General features: G+C 38.5%; 2 protein-coding genes across 3 annotated transcripts in view; one reads left to right on the top strand and one right to left on the bottom strand.

Moving 5' to 3' along the window:
• Positions 1-4,707, bottom strand: part of LOC122887519 — a 51,249-nt gene extending 46,542 nt beyond the window's left edge. The window contains exon 1 of one of the 2 annotated variants that reach the window (XR_006380562.1): positions 4,597-4,707. The gene's annotated coding sequence lies outside the window, so the exon portion shown is untranslated. The remainder of the gene's footprint in view (positions 1-4,596) is intronic. The other variant, XM_044220819.1, reaches the window with a different exon arrangement.
• LOC122887515 (myosin-7) lies at positions 4,402-19,363 on the top strand. Its single transcript, XM_044220816.1, has 39 exons — positions 4,402-4,536; positions 4,655-4,693; positions 4,894-5,106; positions 5,369-5,512; positions 5,653-5,809; positions 5,906-5,933; positions 6,540-6,645; positions 6,753-6,845; positions 6,918-6,981; positions 7,077-7,175; positions 7,277-7,380; positions 7,797-7,935; positions 8,059-8,177; positions 8,305-8,454; positions 8,603-8,773; positions 8,882-9,191; positions 9,337-9,416; positions 9,540-9,745; positions 9,838-9,961; positions 10,404-10,540; positions 10,655-10,910; positions 11,069-11,311; positions 11,618-11,794; positions 11,907-12,052; positions 12,177-12,267; positions 12,343-12,732; positions 12,837-12,963; positions 13,185-13,303; positions 13,402-13,598; positions 13,830-14,013; positions 14,708-14,873; positions 14,975-15,099; positions 15,183-15,491; positions 15,583-15,786; positions 15,908-16,204; positions 16,751-16,855; positions 17,293-17,388; positions 17,806-17,940; positions 19,241-19,363. Exons 3-39 carry the CDS (start codon positions 4,906-4,908, stop codon positions 19,259-19,261), a joined length of 5,820 nt encoding a protein of 1,939 aa, XP_044076751.1. The 5' UTR covers positions 4,402-4,536; positions 4,655-4,693; positions 4,894-4,905; the 3' UTR covers positions 19,262-19,363.
• Positions 19,364-20,503: the final 1,140 nt, after the last annotated feature.

The following is a 20,503-nucleotide window of genomic DNA, read 5'->3' as shown; positions in this document are numbered from 1 at the left end:
GTTGTTCTGCTCTACTCAATGTTTATGTAACTTGATATACATAATATGAAACTAACACTGTATCAACAACTTAGTGACTAAAACAATAATAATAATAATTAACTTTATTTATATAGCACTTTTATAAGTGCTTTACAGTAAAACACAGAGTAAAGCAGAAGAAAGAACAAAACAGTAAAATAGCTATTAAGTAACTGGTAAAATTAGAAGAAAGCTTGACTAGTCTCTAAATTGCTGATATGCTGAGTATATATGGCAAGCTGTTTTAACATTTATTAGCTAGAGTGGATATTCATTACTGATATTTGCAACATAATTTTGCTTGGTCAAAGCTCTAATTTAAGATATCTCTCATTATTTCTCATTACAGATGTCTACAATTCATTTGCAGATATCCACAATGTGAATTGCGGATATCTGTATCTCAATTATGACTAGTCAAAATTATGTTGTAGATATCGCAAACTGGAATTAGGAACAGTCCATAGTATATAGATATCTTGGAATTAATTTTGTACTTATACTTCCATTCTATCTAGTCAAAATGTAATTACAGATATCTTGAATTAGAGTTCCATAGTTTTTACTAGGCAAAATGACGTTGCAGATATCTGTAATTATGTCAGAAGCTACGGTAAGTAGGAGGCGGGGACATGGGAGCGGCTTGCTATTCAAACATACTCTTAAACAGCAACCGTATGGCAAGAAGTTTTAAGGCCATGTTAGAGCGACCTGAGGCCGAAGATCGAGTTTTTGATAGGGTTTTTAACTCTGCAGCCCATGCACGAATTCCTTGATGATAAGGTTTTTCTATTTCATGGCATTTTATACATATTTATACACAACAGCAACCGCCATTCTGCTAACACTGAATGTGGCATATTTAACATCAATATTCACAGTCATTTTTGAAACACATAAAAGCAGGCTTCTCATTTCTAGCTGACAATGAGGATTGTGTCAGCTAAAATGATGAAAAAAAAGTGTAGCTAGCTAATGTAAGCTACATGTCAGCATTCTTGCCAGTTGTTGATCCTTGACTTGTTTAATGTTACAAGGGAGTAACATTGTTTGTCTATTTCAGTGTAGAGCTACTTCACCCCATAGCATGGTATTAAAAAATAAAATGCAAAAATAATAAAATGTAATTAAAATGTTATTTGTTCTAACATAACCCTTGAATTGTTTGGATGCTTACTATAGAAAAAAGTACTATGACAAGCAATACAGGGATTAGATTTGGGCTGTGCTTTATTGTTCGTATTTTCAAACAGTATGTTTCACTTTTACATGAGAAAATGATTTGAGGATATGAGGGGGGTTAACTTAAATTGGTCCGGAGCTGTCCGGGACACAGCCCGAAGTGCAGGGATTTGATTAAGTGCAGCAGACCTTGAGAAGATCACTGCCCACGGCATCTTCTAACCACCCAATCAGATCAAACGCCACTGCAAGCGGTGCGATCGCCCCATGAGAGTCGGGATAAGACTTAAGCTTATGCTAACTTAAGCTAACTTAAGCTAACTCAACTTGGACCTAGATTAGCAAGATATGTTGTCAGCCCACTATGATTATGCACGTCCACATCCTCCTCCTCAACCCCACATAACAAATCCTAATTTAACTCTAAATAAGCCATGCCCTTTGCAAAAAAAGGGGGTCTCTAACACAAGTTTGGCTGGAGGTACTGTAGTACTCATAAGCTCGTTAGCCAAAGCTAACGTTTGCAGCTTACGTTACAGCAGATAAAGACAGCGTTTAATCAATTCCTCATGTTGGCTCTTGTGTTTTAGGTTTTTGAAAGACTACAAAAAAGACAGCATCCTCCAAACTCTCTTGAGACACAGAGTATCGCTCTTCTTAGAGCCCCATGCACACTGGTTAAACATGGAGAAAAATCCAAAGCTAGACAGGACTGCAGTTCCTAGTTACAGATGCTAAGCTACGACTGGATAGTTGCTAATTGGAGGAGGGGTTTAGCGAAGGGCAATTCGGACTAGTCATAATGATGTTTGAGATATCTGCAACTATTATTTTGACTGGTCAAAATGGAATTATAGATATCTCTGTCGTTTTGACTAGTCCCAATGTAATTACGACTAGTCAAAATGACGTTGTTGATATCTGTAATGTAATTCTGGATAGTCATATTTAGCTAATAAATGTTAAAATGGCTTGCCATAGAATGTGTTTATTATGCAGGTGTCCTGCAAAGCCAAAGAGACATGTAGCTAAATGCTCCATCTAAATATCCTTGCCCAGTTTATATTTGATTAAATATATGTGGTGACAATGATAATTTGTTGTGACATAAACAAAGCATTTAAATCATGTTTTCTTTAATGAACAGAAGTTTGTCCTGTGAGGTCAGTGTTATCTTCACTTGGTCTTCAGCAGGGGTATGGAATCTCTCACTTTCATTTGGCACCCTGACGCTAGCTGTCAGTAACAGGGCCGGGGAAGTTATCAGAATGGAAATAATCTCAGCACTTGTCAGCAGCTGTTGACCCTCTTTTTATCTCTTAACCTTTGAAGGGGCTGTGATTACTGGGGCTAGTGACTGGCTCTGCATTATAGCTACTGTATGTAATTACAATGTATGTTGTAAAGTTCTTATTTAAGTTTTATAAGTAAATTATTATAAGTGTTATTAAATAGTGGGTTAGGTCAATAACATTTAAATTATCAAAATGTGGTTTGGAGTATAAATCAGTAAGCTTGATGAACAGCACTTAATGGTGAGCAGTTGGTGGTGGTATATTTACTTATGGAGAAATAGATTTTTAACACACCACCAACTGTTGGTAGAGTAGATTTCAAATATATCAGAATTATGACTGGAGGTAAAACCTGCTAGAAAACTGAAGCAGTTCAACTTAGACTCAGTCTCCACATAGGAGTGGCATTTCAATTGGGACATTAAAATTTGATGCGCTGTGGGATGTAGCTGTCATTCTCAGTATATTTATGTGAGACAGAGCCCAGTGTGAGGCCATCATCTGCTAAAATTGATCCTAGATGCAGGCAAAGGCAGGATCCTGAAAGCCTCTGTGGCTGTCCTCCTCAATCAGTGCAGGGTTCTCAGCAGGAATTTCACACAGTTATCTTTGTCCTCAAAGACACAATGCCATGTCAACAGGACTATAACTGAGGGGCCAGCTTTCACTAGCTGATGTCTGATAATGGGAGAAGGCTTCCACAGTGACCTTGGCATCACATTGGAGCATGTCATGCTGGCATAGCCCTCTATTGTCATCATTATTGCCTTTCAATAAATCTCAAGCATGTCACCTGTGGCAGACATCTGTCTGTATTGCCTCGCACTTGTCGCCTGGTTAATCTCACAGACTAATGTTCTTTATTTAGACCGACCCACTCGGTATCTGATGGCTGTTTATGTTACTGCAAAGTCCATTCTGTGATAACTAAACACAATGTGTTACCAATGCCTCACTGTGACTCCACTTAAGCCCTCTGGGTAATTGAGACCCATACATGACATATTTCTCTAAAATATCTCCCCAGATATTTTCTGCGCCTTCCTTTGTGTTTAGACAATAATACCAGCAGTTTACATTTATGGAATGCTCTGTATTATTGTAAATCATGCATAGAATGTGAATTATCTTTTTGATTTTTTTTTTGCTGCATTGATTTCAGTTATTTTGCAAAACAAAACAGATATATGATACATAACTTTCTTCATTCTGGAATTTAGCCATATGCATTTTCAGATTTTAATTAGTTTGCTGTCATCCTCTACTTGTTTGAATTTTTATTTAATCATAATTTTTTAAACTTTGTGTTTTGTAGAATTTGTTTGACCTCACAGTAAACAGTAACATGCAGATTAGGACAAATAAGGAAAGGGTATGGAATTATATATATTTTGAAGATCTTTTTTGTTTATATTGGTAATATTGGCATTTGGCTAACAATCATTAACAGTTACATTAATGTGTAAAATCATATTTGATTGACCTGCCTTATAAAAAAAAGACAAAAGGTTTCACCAATAAATACTTTAAGTAAAAATAAAATTGGAAAGGTTTTGACATCCTGAAGTTGAGCATATCACCAGATTTACATCTATTTAAATCAAACACCATTTAAATACATTTTAACAGTTTTTGATCAGTATCAGTCTTGCTTGTCTTCTGTTCAGTACAACATGTTTTGTTCCTGTAGCAGAAGCACACTTAAGGGATGATGAGAGAGGAATTCCTCCCTGTGTCTATTTAAAGATTGCGTTGTGGTCCCCTGGCTGCTTGAGGATACCTATGATTAATCACCGCACTGCATGGAGCTCCTAATATGGCCTCGTCAGGAGACTCCATCACTGATAAGACTCTGACCCGCTGATTTCTATATTGCTCTCCGCCACTCATTAACCCACTCCCTTCATGTACCCCCAACCCAACTCAGACACAATAACATTCCTGGACCCTGAAATGCTCCTCCATATTTGGCAGAAAGGCTTTGTTTATAAAGAGAACTCATGGTGAAACCCCCAACAGGTCACCATTCTATCTCAAGGTAAGGTGCAGGGACAATGGCTTACAAATCAACGACTGCACTTTGATACTAAAGCATTACCTGTGTTGGTGTGGACTGCAGACTAGTCTCATCAGTTTCCATTACTTCTTTTCCTCAGGACCATTACACCTCAGTCTCCTCAGTAGGGATTGGTAAGGTAAGAACATCTGAAAAATGGAAATGTGTTTAATTTAAAACCAGTGAATTTTATAATGTGAAGAAATAAATGATAATGATGATGATAAATTAACAAATAAAAAGCTCACTCTATATTGGCATACACTTTCTTTTTATCCTGCACCCTTTAGATAAATACATAATACAGCTGAATTTCAAGTGAGAAAGTTTTTTCTGTAGACAAGGTGAAAAATGGGTGACGCTGCCATGAAAGAGTTTGGGGCAGCAGCCCCCTACCTGAGGAAGTCAGACAGGGAGCGTCTGGAGGCCCAGACCCGTCCCTTCGACATGAAGAAGGAGTGCTTCGTTCCTGACACTGACGAGGAGTTTGTGAAAGCTTCCATCACCAGCCGTGAGGGGGACAAAGTCACTGCTCAGACTGAGAGAGGGAAGGTCAGTGAGTTGGCAGGCCCAGCTGCCCTGGATGCAACTGGTTTCCTAACTAAGACACAGTGGTAATGCAAGAGATGATTCAGGTCCATTTGTCATTTATTCATACATAGCAGAGAAACAAGAGAAGCCAGAGATTCTGAGGCATGATGATCCTGTGCTCCCTCCTACAATGTACTCACACAAAAAGTACTTGTAATCTTTGAAAGTAGCTGAAATTCTGCAGGATTAACAGTGTATTAACATTGCCTATCTCCATTTTCAGACTGTCACAGTGAAGGAGTGTGATGTACACCCTCAGAACCCACCAAAGTTTGATAAAATTGAAGACATGGCGATGTTCACCTTCCTCCATGAGCCCGCTGTGCTGTTTAACCTCAAAGAGCGTTATGCAGCATGGATGATCTATGTGAGTTGAAAGCTTTGAAAATCATTATGAGGCAAAGATTGTAGCCCTTACCTATAGTACAACAATATACTACATTCATATATCAATGGATAATATAATTTTATCTTAAACAGTTGGCTTCCTCTTTCTCATTCTCATAGACCTACTCGGGACTCTTCTGTGTGACTATCAACCCCTACAAGTGGTTGCCAGTCTACAACCAAGAAGTGGTTGTTGCCTATAGAGGAAAGAAGAGGAGTGAAGCTCCTCCTCATATCTTCTCCATCTCTGACAATGCCTACCAGTACATGCTAACTGGTAATTTACCTTTAGTTATCAAATGTTCACAGAAAGGTGGTGTTGAAAAACGCTAAGGAATCCTAGAATGTATTGATCATTTCTTTTCTTTTTCAGACAGAGAAAATCAGTCAATTCTCATCACGTGAGTAATGATTTCATGACTGTTATATTGCAATTGAGAATCATATAATTCTGTGAGAATTTTAGTAAGTGGCATCCAATATTTTTTGTTGGTTTTGTGGTTTTGCTGATATGCTTCAGTTAATCCCAGTAATAGAGTATGTTATTATTTTAATTAGTATGTTATCAGTCAACAGTTGTGCATGTTAATGCCATATTGGACTAGAAGACCTGAATATGAACATAAAATTATGGATTTAATGGCAAGAAACTAAATAACTAAACAAAAAATTTTAATATGATTTGATTCCGTTGCAAGCAAGCCATTGATCATCACTACTGTAATAATTTGCCACAGTTTTATTAGCTGCATTAGGCCAATGAATGTTAAAAAGGATAGGTTATTATAGTGATTATGGAAAATAACAGTCAAAGTGGCAGCTACAGAAAAGGCGCGTGTTAAAGAAAATTCCATGTATTCTGGTAAAAAGGTGTATCAGTATTTACTGATTGCAACTGTAACCATCTACATTTTTGTTGATTAATCAAACACCTGACTAGTTGCATGTGATGTACTGAATAATGCCCAGTTGTCAATTTATCAAAACAATTCAATTTCTGTCTTCAGTGGAGAATCTGGTGCTGGGAAAACTGTCAACACCAAGAGAGTCATCCAGTACTTTGCCAGCATTGCAGCTGGAGGCGGGAAGAAGGAGACAGGCTCTGAGAAAAAGGTTATAATGCCGAAATTACAGAAAATAGAACCTTTAACAACACATTGCATCATTTTTTTTTAGTGTTTACCTATCTGAATGAATGTTGCACTCCTGTATTCTTTTAGGGTACTCTGGAGGATCAAATCATCCAGGCTAACCCAGCTTTAGAGGCCTTTGGTAATGCCAAGACCATCAGGAATGACAACTCTTCCAGATTTGTAAGTTTCTGTAAGCAGTGAAATAGCCCTTTGTGCCTATTCTATTTTAACTTTTTTTGTCATAAATTTTAGGGCAAATTCATTCGAATTCACTTTGCAGCCAGTGGAAAGCTGGCCTCAGCTGATATCGAGACATGTAAGCACTCTCTTCTTTATACTTACATCTTTTTCATTAATAAGTTCACAAAGATGATACACTGTTCCACCTACATAATGCAAATGTCTTTACAGATCTGCTGGAAAAGTCTCGTGTCACCTTTCAGCTTAAGGCTGAGAGAGATTACCACATCTTCTATCAGATTCTGTCTCAGAGGAAACCTGAGCTGCTTGGTAAATGAAAACAACTGATCTTTGGACCAGTAACAACTAGTAGTTATAATGTTGCTATATCCCTAGCATACAAAATCTAACATTTCTGTTTTGCTTTTCAGAGATGTTGCTCATCACCAACAATCCCTATGACTACGCCTTCATCTCCCAAGGAGAGACGACTGTAGCCTCCATCAATGATGCTGAAGAGCTGATGGCCACTGATGTGAGTAGGGATGCACCATAATCCCATGGAACAGCCACTCACATGAAAAAGTAAGGGTAGGGTTTACTGAAAAATAACTGTTAATTAATGAGGGTTGTTGAAAAAGCCAGAAAATCTATTGCTATTGCTCTGGCTTCCTACATACTATTTTGTATCAAGCTGTTGGAAGAGGATTATGAAACTTGATGTCATTGATGCCACTTGTAACCCAGCATGTGAGATGACAGTGAAAATGATTTGAATAAACTGGATAAGATGTCAGATGTCAGATGTCAACTATGGTTTAATTTGGGATCCTGGTGGCTCAGAGAGCACTTATCTTATTCCCTGGATATCTCCAGTCACTCTACTGTATATCCTGATTCAATGCAAAAAGTCAATGACATATTAAATATAATACCCCTCTTCTCATTCAGGATGCCTTTGATGTGCTGGGCTTCACTCAAGAAGAGAAGAATGGCATTTACAAGCTGACTGGTGCCATCATGCATCATGGTAACATGAAGTTCAAGAACAAGCAGCGTGAAGAGCAAGCAGAGGCTGATGGTACTGAAGGTGAGAAAAGCTCTCTGAAGCCCTGAAACATGATAAACAGGATATAAACCATGTCAGGATTGAATGTGTTTACTGAGAGATTATGCTTATTGAGATATTTTGCATTTACATGTATTTTCTTAGATGCTGACAAAATAGCTTATTTGATGGGCCTGAACTCTGCTGACCTCATCAAAGGTCTCTGTCACCCAAGAGTCAAAGTAGGAAATGAGTGGGTCACCAAGGGACAAAATGTCCAGCAGGTAAGAATTAAATTTATGAGTTGAATTTATTGTAAGGTGTCCCTTAAAGTACACTCGATGAAGGAAGCAACACTGAGGGGACACCAAGGGCTATTTAGTGTAACTTTTAATGTATGGATTTTTTTAGGTGTACTATGCTGTTGGTGCGTTGTCAAAGGCAGTGTATGAGAAGATGTTTCTATGGATGGTGGTGAGGATCAACCATTCCCTGGACACCAAGCAGCCTCGTCAGTATTTCATTGGTGTACTGGACATCGCTGGATTTGAGATTTTTGATGTGAGCTTCTTCTATTTGTGTTAATATAATCAATATTCTACAGTTAAATTAATTCATTTAACTTAATCTTTTTCAATTTTATGCAGGTAACAAAGATTTGAGATCTTGAAAATGAAAATGACTATAATTTTGTCACTTTACATTACAGTTCAACACCTTTGAGCAGCTGTGCATCAACTTCACCAATGAAAAACTGCAACAGTTTTTCAACCACCACATGTTTGTGCTGGAGCAGGAAGAGTACAAGAAAGAGGGCATTGAATGGACTTTCATCGATTTTGGTATGGACTTGCAGGCCTGTATTGACCTGATTGAAAAGGTGAGAGATTGGACTATTACATGTTCAGCTATACATGATTATATATCATATGAGCGATTAAAAATATTGTGATTTATTTCAAAACAACTCATATTTTTGTCTCCTCAGCCCATGGGTATCATGTCCATCCTTGAAGAGGAGTGCATGTTCCCCAAAGCCTCTGATGCCACCTTTAAAGCTAAGCTCTATGACAACCATCTAGGGAAATCCAGTAACTTCCAGAAGCCCAGAGTTGTCAAAGGGAAACCAGAGGCCCATTTTGCCCTGATGCACTATGCTGGAACTGTTGATTATAATATCAACAACTGGCTGGTGAAGAACAAGGATCCTCTGAATGAGACAGTTGTTGGACTCTACCAGAAGTCTACTCTCAAGCTGTTATCTTTCCTCTTTGCAAATTATGCAGTAGCAGAATCAGGTAAGAAGGTAAGAGGTGAATGTACAGCATTAACCTCCAGTGGGAATGTCAATATTTTATGAAATTTGGCATAGGGAGAACTGCAAGATTGAATCATTTATGCCTGTATCTGTTAATGCAGTCTAGTTGTACACTGTTTTTTTAGCTGAAAGTGGAAAGGGCGGCAAAGGAGGAGGAAGCAAGAAGAAGGGTTCATCCTTCCAAACTGTGTCTGCCTTGCACAGGGTTAGTAAAAATACATAAATATGTGTGAACGGCTATTTGATTTGGAAACCAATGACTGAGAGATATGCGTCACAATAATCACCTAAACTGGGTGATAAACACAGGATTTAATTACCTCCACAGGAGAACCTGAACAAGCTGATGACCAACTTGAGGTCTACTCATCCTCACTTTGTACGCTGCATCATCCCCAATGAGACAAAGACTCCTGGGGCCATGGAGAATCCTCTAGTTATGCACCAACTGCGCTGTAACGGTGTGCTGGAAGGCATCAGGATCTGCAGAAAGGGCTTCCCCAACAGGATCCTTTATGGAGATTTCAAACAAAGGTATTGTTTAATTTACGTCAGATACTGTATAATTACAAACAGAAGTTAAATATCATTCTCCAAGAATGATATTGATCTTCTTTGATTTTCAGATATCGCATCCTGAATCCCGCTGCTATCCCTGATGGTCAGTTCATTGACAGCAGGAAGGGAGCTGAGAAACTTCTTGGGTCTCTGGATATTGACCACAACCAATACAAGTTTGGACACACTAAGGTAATTAATAAAAGACAAAAGTCCAAAGCACATCTGTTACAAATTTCTAATCTATGTACAGTATATATAGTATTGCAAGGAAACATCAACAGGGATAACAAGCAAAAAGTTAAAGCAAGATTATATAACAGCTGAACACTACGGAATGATGGTAAATGAAAAAAGTGGTAGAACAGTAGAGAAAGTAGAGAAGAGTCATTAAGTCAGTAAACCAACTGAATAATGCCAGTTATACAGAAATATTTATCTTTATTACATTAGCTAATATTTTTCACCATAAGCTACAGGCTACACCAGACCACATAGGCCTGTAGCAGCAATTAATTGAGCAAGAGGAACTATGTCTTATTTCTCATTCAGTCTTGCTTTAAAGCTACATATCGTGCAAGCCCTTATATTTAACACCTGGTGGATATTTACATGCTGTTACATGCTCCCAAAGGTGTTCTTCAAGGCTGGTCTTCTTGGGCAACTGGAGGAGATGAGGGATGACCGTTTGTCACTCATTATCACTGGAATCCAAGCTAGATCAAGAGGTCTGCTAGCAAGAGTGGAATTCCAGAAGATTGTTGAAAGGAGGTCAGAGGAATCAGGATTTGAAAATGAACTAAAAACAAGTAAATAATAATGATTATTTATGATGATTTTGTTTTGTGTTCAGTGGTATTAATAACTTTGGTTGATCTTTGACAGAGATGCACTATTGGTGATCCAGTGGAACATCCGTGCCTTCATGGGGGTCAAAAATTGGCCCTGGATGAAGCTGTTCTTCAAGATCAAACCTCTGTTGAGATCTGCTGAGGCAGAAAAAGAGATGGCCAACATGAAAGAAGAATTCCTGAAGCTGAAAGAGGCTTATGCAAAATCTGAAGCTCGTAGAAAGGAATTAGAGGAGAAAATGGTGTCTCTACTCCAAGAAAAGAATGACCTGCAGCTTCAAGTCCAGGCTGTAAGTCTAATGATAGCATTCTTAACATTTTAATGACAAAATGGCAATATACAGTATATACCATATGAATTGGAATAAATAATATATACGTTAATCATGTATATTGCAACTTATCATATGTTATCAAAGTTATCAAATTAATGACCATTTCAATTTAGGAGCAAGATAATCTTGCAGATGCTGAGGAAAGATGTGAGGGGCTGATCAAACACAAAATTCAGATGGAAGCAAAAGCCAAAGAGCTATCTGAGAGACTGGAGGACGAGGAGGAGATGAATGCTGAACTTACAGCTAAGAAGAGGAAGTTGGAGGATGAGTGCTCTGAGTTAAAGAAGGACATCGATGACTTAGAGTTAACTCTGGCTAAAGTTGAGAAAGAGAAGCATGCCACTGAGAACAAGGTATGACAATGACTCTGCTATATTATTACATTGTATTATGATTATACCGTATTATCATCATCAACCGGTAAACCCACTTGGTACTTCACACTTATTTTATTTTATACTTATACCCACCTGGTACTTAATTTATTTTCTGACCTGTTTTATAGTGCATTGTATTATATTTTTTGCTAGTACTTTTTCCTGTGTGCAATGACGTAAAGAGTTTCCCTTCGGGGATGAATAAAGTATTAGCATGTAGTAGTAGCATGTTGCTATCCTGTACACTTTCACAATTTTCAATACTCATTACTCATGTTGCAGGTGAAGAACCTGGTTGAGGAAATGGCTGCTCTGGATGAAATCATTGCTAAGTTGACCAAGGAAAAGAAAGCCTTACAGGAAGCTCATCAGCAAACACTGGATGATCTGCAGAGTGAAGAAGACAAAGTCAACACTCTGACCAAGGCCAAGGCTAAGCTGGAGCAGCAAGTGGATGATGTAAGAATTCTACTACGTATTGTCTGCATCTTAGTTGAATATGTTTAGTAAGATCATATATTCTTGCAACATTGGGGAAAATAGTTTGACTTTCTGTAATGATAATGTCCAGCTTGAAGGTTCACTGGAACAAGAGAAGAAGGTTCGGATGGATCTTGAGAGAGCTAAAAGGAAGCTGGAGGGAGACTTGAAATTAAACCAGGAGAGCCTAATGGACCTAGAGAATGACAAGCAACAACTTGAAGAGCATCTGAAAAAGTAAACACATTATTCTACTGTATGTACAGTATGTCTGTATCTCATACAGTACACAAAAGCTGAACAGATACAGGCAGAACAGATAACCAGTTCTTCTAATTCTAATGACTGTATTTCACTACAGGAAAGATTTTGAACTCAGTCAGCTCAACAATAAAATAGAAGATGAGCAGGCAATAACCATTCAGCTTCAAAAGAAACTGAAGGAGCTCCAGGTAATGAGCGCTTAATGTATAATGGTTCAAAATTGGTGAAAAGTAAGTAGTGACTAAGTAATTATGCTTTTACAGGCCCGCATTGAGGAGCTGGAGGAAGAGCTTGAAGCAGAGCGAGCTGCTCGAGCCAAGGTGGAGAAACAGAGAGCAGACTTGGCCAGAGAGCTGGAGGAGATCAGTGAGAGGCTGGAGGAGGCTGGTGGAGCAACAGCTGCCCAAATTGAGATGAACAAGAAGAGGGAGGCTGAGTTCCAGAAACTCCGCAGAGACCTCGAAGAGGCCACTCTGCAGCATGAAGCCACTGCTGCCACACTCAGGAAGAAACAAGCTGACAGTGTTGCTGACCTGGGAGAGCAGATTGACAACCTGCAGAGAGTCAAGCAGAAACTGGAGAAGGAGAAGAGTGAACTCAGACTGGAGCTGGATGATGTGGTCTCCAATATGGAACATATTGTAAAGACAAAGGTTGGCTAAACTGACAAATAATTTGTTTTCTAATGTTAACATTGCTCAGAGATGAGAGTATTTGTGTATAATGGGTACATTTAAATTTTTTATTTGAAATATAGACAAATCTAGAGAAGACATGTCGGACTGTGGAAGATCAGATGAATGAATACAAGACCAAATTTGAAGAGGCTCAACGCTGCATCAATGACTTCAATATGCAAAAAGCAAAACTTCAAACGGAAAATGGTATATTTTTTGTTGATATCTACTTGATGTATTTGATAGCTGACAATTTGCACGTACAAAAAATGGTTCAAGCTTTCAAATCATGGATCATGAGTTTTACTGAGAAAACCAGACAAAAATTCTTAAAACTTAAAATCTTAACTTTTAACTTTAACTTTTGTTAAAAACTTAACGTTTGTTGGGAGACTGACAATACAATTCTGCATTTACCAAAATACTAGGTGAGCTCTCAAGGCAGCTGGAGGAGAAGGATTCTCTAGTATCTCAACTGACAAGAGGAAAAATGTCCTATACTCAACAGATTGAAGACCTAAAGCGACAACTGGAAGAGGAGACCAAGGTAAAATGAAGTTTCAGTGCACAGTGACAGCACTAGACAATAATTGCTAACTGATGTATGTTACAGTGTTACTTATTCATATAATTTGGTTTCGACAGGCAAAGAGTGCCCTGGCCCATGCAGTACAGTCTGCTCGTCATGACTGTGACCTACTCAGGGAGCAGTATGAGGAGGAGCAGGAGGCCAAGGCTGAACTGCAGCGCAGCATGTCCAAGGCCAACTCTGAGGTGGCTCAGTGGAGAACCAAGTACGAAACTGATGCTATCCAGAGAACCGAGGAACTGGAGGAGGCAAAGTAAGACAGTTTGAGATCCAAATTCATAATTTGATATGTAATTCCTAAAGAAACATTTTACTTTATCTAGCAGATCAGCTTTTTGTTTGTGTTATTGTCATACTAAAATGTAAGATGAACAAAAAGCTTGTCTGTTAGATGACCGAGCAGCCAGTTATATTAGTTGAATTTATTAATATTTATCCAACAAGCACAACTGCAGGGACATTAAATATTGATTGATTTCTAAAGGAAAAAGCTGGCTCAGCGTCTGCAGGAGGCTGAGGAGGCTGTTGAAGCAGTGAATGCTAAATGTTCCTCTCTGGAGAAGACCAAACACAGGCTGCAGAATGAGATTGAAGATCTCATGGTGGATGTGGAGAGGTCTAATGCTGCTGCTGCTGCTCTGGACAAGAGGCAAAGAAATTTTGACAAGGTAAAGAGTTAAGTATTTGTGAGAACCAAAAATATAAATTCACAGTGTAGCCTCTGAACCTTTGGACCAGCAAAAATATCAGAAAATAATTTCTTGTTTTACCTTTTAACCTGCTATTTCCAGTAGTGCCCACCTTCACATTCCCACACATTCACATGCCGCTGTATTCACATACGGCTGCCCAGTACAACTACAGGATACTATAGGGCAACTTCATTGAAGCAGCTAGGGGTGAAGTTCATTGCTCAAAGGAACCTTAACAGGGGTTGTTAAAGCCAGTGTGTAGAATTTGAAAATGTGTAACTTTGGCACCCCACAGTGGTAGTATCAAAAACTGTAGCACTGTAGCATACACTGAGATAAATGGGCTAAAAGGCAACACAATGAACCAATTTTCTCCAGCATTCTAATTTTTCCATAAACATAAACTTATGCCTTCTGTAAAGCATGCACAAAGTGGCTTTAAGAGGGGAGAATGACTCTCCATTAGTCCAAAAATGTCTATTTAACACCTATTAAGCAAAATTGTTTAGGTTGTTTTTTTTGTTTGAACTTTATATGTTCTCCACCTTGGAGTGCTGTTTTAAATAATTGGAGAAATAGTTTCATTCAAGGCAAATACCCCAAGCCTGTAGTCCTTTCTCCATTCATCTGACACATGTACACTTATTGCTGGCCTTTTTATCCACTGTAGGTGCTGTCTGAGTGGAAGCAAAAATATGAAGAGTCTCAGTGTGACCTGGAGAGCTCCCAGAAGGAGGCCAGGTCTCTGAGCACTGAGCTCTTCAAACTGAAGAACTCTTATGAGGAGTCGCTGGATCATCTGGAGACCATGAAGAGAGAGAACAAGAACTTACAGGGTAAGATCTATTGCCAGGGTTTGTGTCCAAGTTTCTGCAGACACACTTTAATTAAATTAAATTGTAAAGCCAACTTAATCACACCGTTTGACTTTCCACAGAGGAGATTTCTGACCTCACTGAGCAACTTGGTGAGGGTGGAAAGAGCATCCATGAACTGGAGAAATTACGGAAACAACTGGAACAGGAGAAGAGTGAGATCCAGTCTGCTCTTGAGGAAGCTGAGGTACAGGCAACTCTTTGATGAATGAAACGTTTTAGAGTGAAAGTCTGCTGTTATTTATAATTCTGTACCCTCCTGTCCACCAGGCTTCCCTGGAGCATGAAGAGGGTAAGATTCTAAGAGCCCAGCTAGAATTCAATCAAATTAAAGCTGATATTGAACGCAAACTAGCTGAGAAAGATGAGGAGATGGAGCAGTGCAAGAGGAACCTGCAGAGGACAATTGACACCCTGCAGAGCTCTCTTGAAGCTGAGTGTCGCAGCAGAAATGAGGCCCTGCGTCTGAAGAAGAAAATGGAGGGAGACCTCAATGAGATGGAGATCCAGCTTAGCCAGGCCAACAGGCAGGCAGCTGAGGCCCAGAAACAACTTAAATCTGTCCATGCTCATCTGAAGGTAAACTAGAAAAAGAAAGGCTCACTTTCTTAAGATGTTTCAAATTCAAACTGATTATAAATATTGATGTGGTTGATGTCATCCCGTAAAGGATTGCCAAATTCAGCTGGATGAGTCTGTTCGGGCCAATGATGATCTTAAAGAGAACATTGCCATTGTTGAGAGGCGCAATAACCTGCTTCAGGCTGAACTGGAGGAACTGAGGGCTGCTCTGGAGCAAACTGAGAGAGGTCGCAAACTTGCTGAGCAAGAGCTGTTGGATGTTAGTGAGAGGGTGCAGCTACTGCACTCACAGGTGAGACTTAATAATTTGCTACAACCACCACAGATGACTGACTGTTTTTTCTTGGACATTATAAAGTGCAGTAACACACATTTTCTCACATTCTCAAATCTCATATCTCAAAAATATATAGAACACGGGCCTGATAAACCAGAAGAAGAAACTTGAGGTTGATGCTTCCCAGCTTCAAAGTGAAGTGGAGGAAGCAGTGCAGGAGTGCAGAAATGCTGAGGAAAAGGCCAAGAAGGCCATTACTGATGCTGCCATGATGGCTGAGGAGCTGAAGAAAGAGCAGGACACCAGTGCTCACCTGGAGCGTATGAAGAAGAACATGGAGCAAACCATCAAAGACCTGCAGCACCGTCTGGATGAAGCTGAACAGATCGCCATGAAGGGAGGCAAGAAGCAGGTGCAGAAGCTTGAGGCCAGGGTAAGAGAAATTTGCTAGTATACAAATAACACACATTTCTGCAAGTACATCTGTGGGACCACCATTAATTTTATATTTATAGAGCTGCAATTTCACATTTTGAACTCCAAAACAAGCCAACAGGCACATAGCCCTGATACATTACTGCCTTATAAATTTGTTTTGGGTAACACCAGCCTACTTGCACATCCAGCAGACACTCTGGACACTCTTGGTCTCTACCAAATCCTGAGGAAAATGGATGTGTTTTTAGTTTGCTGGATGATCAAATTTCTTCACCAGGTACCAGGTTGTCTTTCTACTGTTTGATTATGAGCAGGTATTGTACAGTGGGTTTATCAGAGCTTAAAAACCATAAAAGTGAGCTAAAATTGGCCAAAAAACTCTGTAGAGCTGCAGAGTTGGCTAATAATTCTCTTTGAAAAAGTGGCAAACCTTTTGCATCTTACATAGATATTTCAATAAATGTTAAAATGCATTGATTAATGCAGCTTTGAGCTTAGTGAACCAGTGAATTTCCAATAAATGATTTTCTGATGTTTTCAGGTGAGGGAGCTGGAGAATGAGGTAGAGTTGGAGCAGAAGAAGAGCAGTGAAGCAGTGAAGGGAATCCGTAAATATGAGCGACGCATCAAGGAGCTCACATACCAGGTGATTTTTTTTTTCTTTTAACCATTACAGTAACCTATACAAATAGCAACAAGCGTGTGTATTTTCATCTATACAACATAGGCATCTTTTTACCCTGCTCACAAATGTCCCTTAATGCATGGATCAACAAAATACTCCAAATATTCTCTATGTTCCACTATACCACACCTAAAATTAAGATGCTAATTAAAGAGAATCGTAGAAAAGGTTTCAGTCGTAGTCATCTGGACACTGTTTTCAGAATCAAAACGTTTCGGAAGTCTTCCGGATGGGAGCCGAAACGTCTTGATTCTGAAAACAGTGTCCAGATGACTACGACTGAAACCTTTTCTACGATAGAACACTCCTGGACGAATGAGGGACTACACCGTCTTAATTAAAGAGAATAATCCTTATAAAACTTGTGAGTCTCTTTTCTATTCCCTTGATTAATACAGACTGAGGAAGACCGCAAGAATACTGTGCGTCTGCAGGATCTGGTTGACAAACTGCAGCTGAAAGTCAAAGCCTACAAGAGAGCTGCTGAGGAGGCTGTAAGTGTGGGCTGGAAAAGTTGTCTCTCATTTCTGTTGTGTGCTCAGGATCCATTCAAATTTATTTTCCTTTGCAAAATGTCAATTGAGGCTTAAAAGTACTTTCTAAGCTGTCATAGTTCAGTTCATAGCTCATGTTTATATTATACAGTTTATTACATTTGGTAGATGCTAAAATACTACTAAAACACTAGCTGCATTTTAGCCAGGACATCTCAGCCTCCACTGTAACTTGTTTTAGACCTAGTTGGTAAACTACAAACCAATGCTGAATTTTCCAAACCACACAAAGACTGTGGTTATAGCTGTGTTTACCCTTTCAATTGAAGACCATGTCACCTTAAGTCAGTTCTCCCAGGTTCATTGTCTTTTGTAGTAATATAATATTTTGGCCTGTGTTTTTGTTGAATCCTACAGGAAGAGCAGGCCAATACTCATCTGAGCAAGTTCCGTAAACTGCAGCACGAGCTGGATGAGGCTGAAGAACGGGCTGACATTGCTGAGTCTCAGGTCAACAAGCTGCGTGCCAAGAGCCGTGATGTGGGCTCAAAGGTAAGAAACTACTCCAGATTCAACACAACACTTCATATACTGTCCTACTGCCTTCACAATATTGCACACTATTTTTCAAATTATCATCATCCTCATTATCATATCACTGTAATCAATTTCAAGCTGTGTTTTATTTGTAATGCAAACTAAGTAATTACAGAACTGTTCATCATTTTTAATGTGAGTAAATAAACCAGACCAGTCTTTGTATAGATCAATTTTATTTTGACTTTTTACTTTTGATTTTGTTAAGTTGTATTAGAGCAATTTAATAGGTTAGTAGTAATGCAACACGGAAGGCACCGTGACAATTTAACTGCTAACTATAAATACAAAAATGTTTAAATTGTTACAATACAAAAAAATAATTTAAATATTCTTCTGGGCATTTTATGCCTTTATTAGTTAGATGACATAAATATATACAGACAATATATGACAGAAAATGGAAGAGAGAGATGGGGACAGATATGCAACAAAGGTCACCTCCCCGGCTCCGACTCGAACCAGGGATAACTCATGGTTAGCACCTTAACCTCTTGGTCACCAGGGCACCCCTAAATGAATATTTTTTACAATAATAACTACATCAGAGTGATTTTTTTGGGAATGGAGAGACATCAATAAACACTGCCAACCAATCAAATGAATGTAAACTAAGTAATATATAGTTCCAAATAAAGACACCAAACAATGCCTTGATTGATCTTAGATGATCATGTTAGAGCACTTAGTTTGTCTTAATATATGTTCCCGCTTGTGGATAATTCCTACTATATTATTAGCACTTGCAGTGAGATATGGCTGTGTTGGTATACCTTTGACTGAAGTCAGGCTTGGAATCACAGTTTCCGTTTCAAAAAACAAAACAAAAAAACAAATGGCTTGAGACTTAACTGTAATAAAAAATGATAAATGATAAGCTTGGCTCTTTAGCTTTTAAATAATTTTTAAAACATCTTAGCTTTCCTCCAAATACATTCAGTGCTTCATTGTTAAGATTCATCCAATCCTACACAATCAAGATGAATTTTCGAAGGTTTCAAATAATTTGTGTCCAAGCCAACATGCTACAGTAAAGGCTGACAGTAAAATAAACCTTATTCATGTAAAATTACTGTCACAATCACAAACTCGTAACATCTTGAATGTTACAAGTTAGTGATTTCTTACATATGAATAATTTGCCGCTCAATTCAGAACAAAATCTAGTTCTGGTGTACTACCTTGTGTAATACACATTGAGTCTTGTTGGTCCTCTGTCACTAATCCGTCTCTCTCTTATCATTTTTCATCACAGAAAGGGCTAGATGAGGAGTGAAACTCACAGACGACCACCTAAGACCTTTGGGATCTCCTGTGCTGTAGTCCCCTTTGTCTTCAAAGTAACTCTGTAGAATAAAGCAACGTGCATTAAAATTAACATACAGAGTCCTCATTTATTTCAATCAGGTTGAATTCTCTACATTAACCTGGAGAGGCAGGCAGAGATTAACCTGTCATTAATGTCAATATGCTAAATTCACCAGCTTTCACTTTATCACCAATGAGAAATATCACCCAGTTGGTAAATGTGTTTCAGTAGATGTTTTTTACTGTCAAGACACCGGTGAATCCTAACAGTTTCATTACTTCTTAGTCAAACTGTAGTATTTTGTAAGTATTTTGTAATTATTTTCCCAGTGTTGCCCCAACAACTTATAACTACTTAAAACTGGACAGTTATGTCTAGGTAGGGGCATATACTGTATGTGCCTGGAATTAAAAAACACAGCTTGTGTTCTAGGGTTAGGATGCAACAGGTTGACAATATATGGGAGCAATATTGGCTTTTGTGAATATTGTATATCAGTTAGTAAATGTCCCTTCCTGACCACAGCAATAAAAAAACCCATCTGTAAATAGATTGAAAGCATTTGCTTGAGGGCTAGCTGCTCTTTTCTTTTTTCAGTGGAAAGTAGCTCATGATGGTCTAAATGCCCTTTCAGAGGTTTCTTCACTTTTTCCATAATAAACCTAGGCAAAACATGGATTCCTTGTAATTCTATGGTATTTTAAATGGCAGATTTTTGGACACTGAAATTGTATTGGCCTTTAAAAAACCACAGTGGTTGAACCCAGGCTGAAAATTACTTTACCTAAGCAACACTGTAGAACAACAGAATCCCAATGAACAAAAACATCTTTCCTTTATTGTGTCGATGCTACCATTAACAGAAGTGCTATTAATAGGCTTTCACTAAATGTTCTGGGGTGTCATGTTAGTGTGTGCATGAACATGAACAGGCCTGAAAGTGTAATACAAACACTGTACAAAATGTTTTATCTTAACAAGTTGTATAGTCTTAGAGTTCTAAAATCTTGTTTTTTCTTAAAATAAGTAAAAAGAATCTGCCAGTGATATTACCAGTATAATTGTTTTACCTGTTTCCAATCAACTTTTCTCAAATAAAGTGTCTTTTTCTTTGTAAAAGTGCATCCATCTTGCCTTATTCTGTCTTGTGTCAAAATACTGACACTCATTTCTATCCTACTACTTAATACAAAGGAAACATTCTCACTA

The sequence above is a fragment of the Siniperca chuatsi genome, linkage group LG13 (genome assembly GCF_020085105.1).
Source record: "Siniperca chuatsi isolate FFG_IHB_CAS linkage group LG13, ASM2008510v1, whole genome shotgun sequence".
NCBI lineage: Eukaryota > Metazoa > Chordata > Actinopteri > Centrarchiformes > Sinipercidae > Siniperca > Siniperca chuatsi.
Note: the sequence above shows the minus strand (reverse complement) of the source record. Positions and strands in the feature narration are given on the sequence as shown.

Coding starts and splice junctions, on each gene's coding strand:
- LOC122887515 (XM_044220816.1), top strand. CDS start 4,906: ATGGGTGACGCTGCCATGAAAGAGTTTGGGGCAGCAGCCCCCTACCTG. Junction 12,733..12,836: donor AACATATTGTAAAGACAAAG/GTTGGCTAAACT, acceptor TTTGAAATATAG/ACAAATCTAGAGAAGACATG. Junction 16,856..17,292: donor TCAAGGAGCTCACATACCAG/GTGATTTTTTTT, acceptor TGATTAATACAG/ACTGAGGAAGACCGCAAGAA.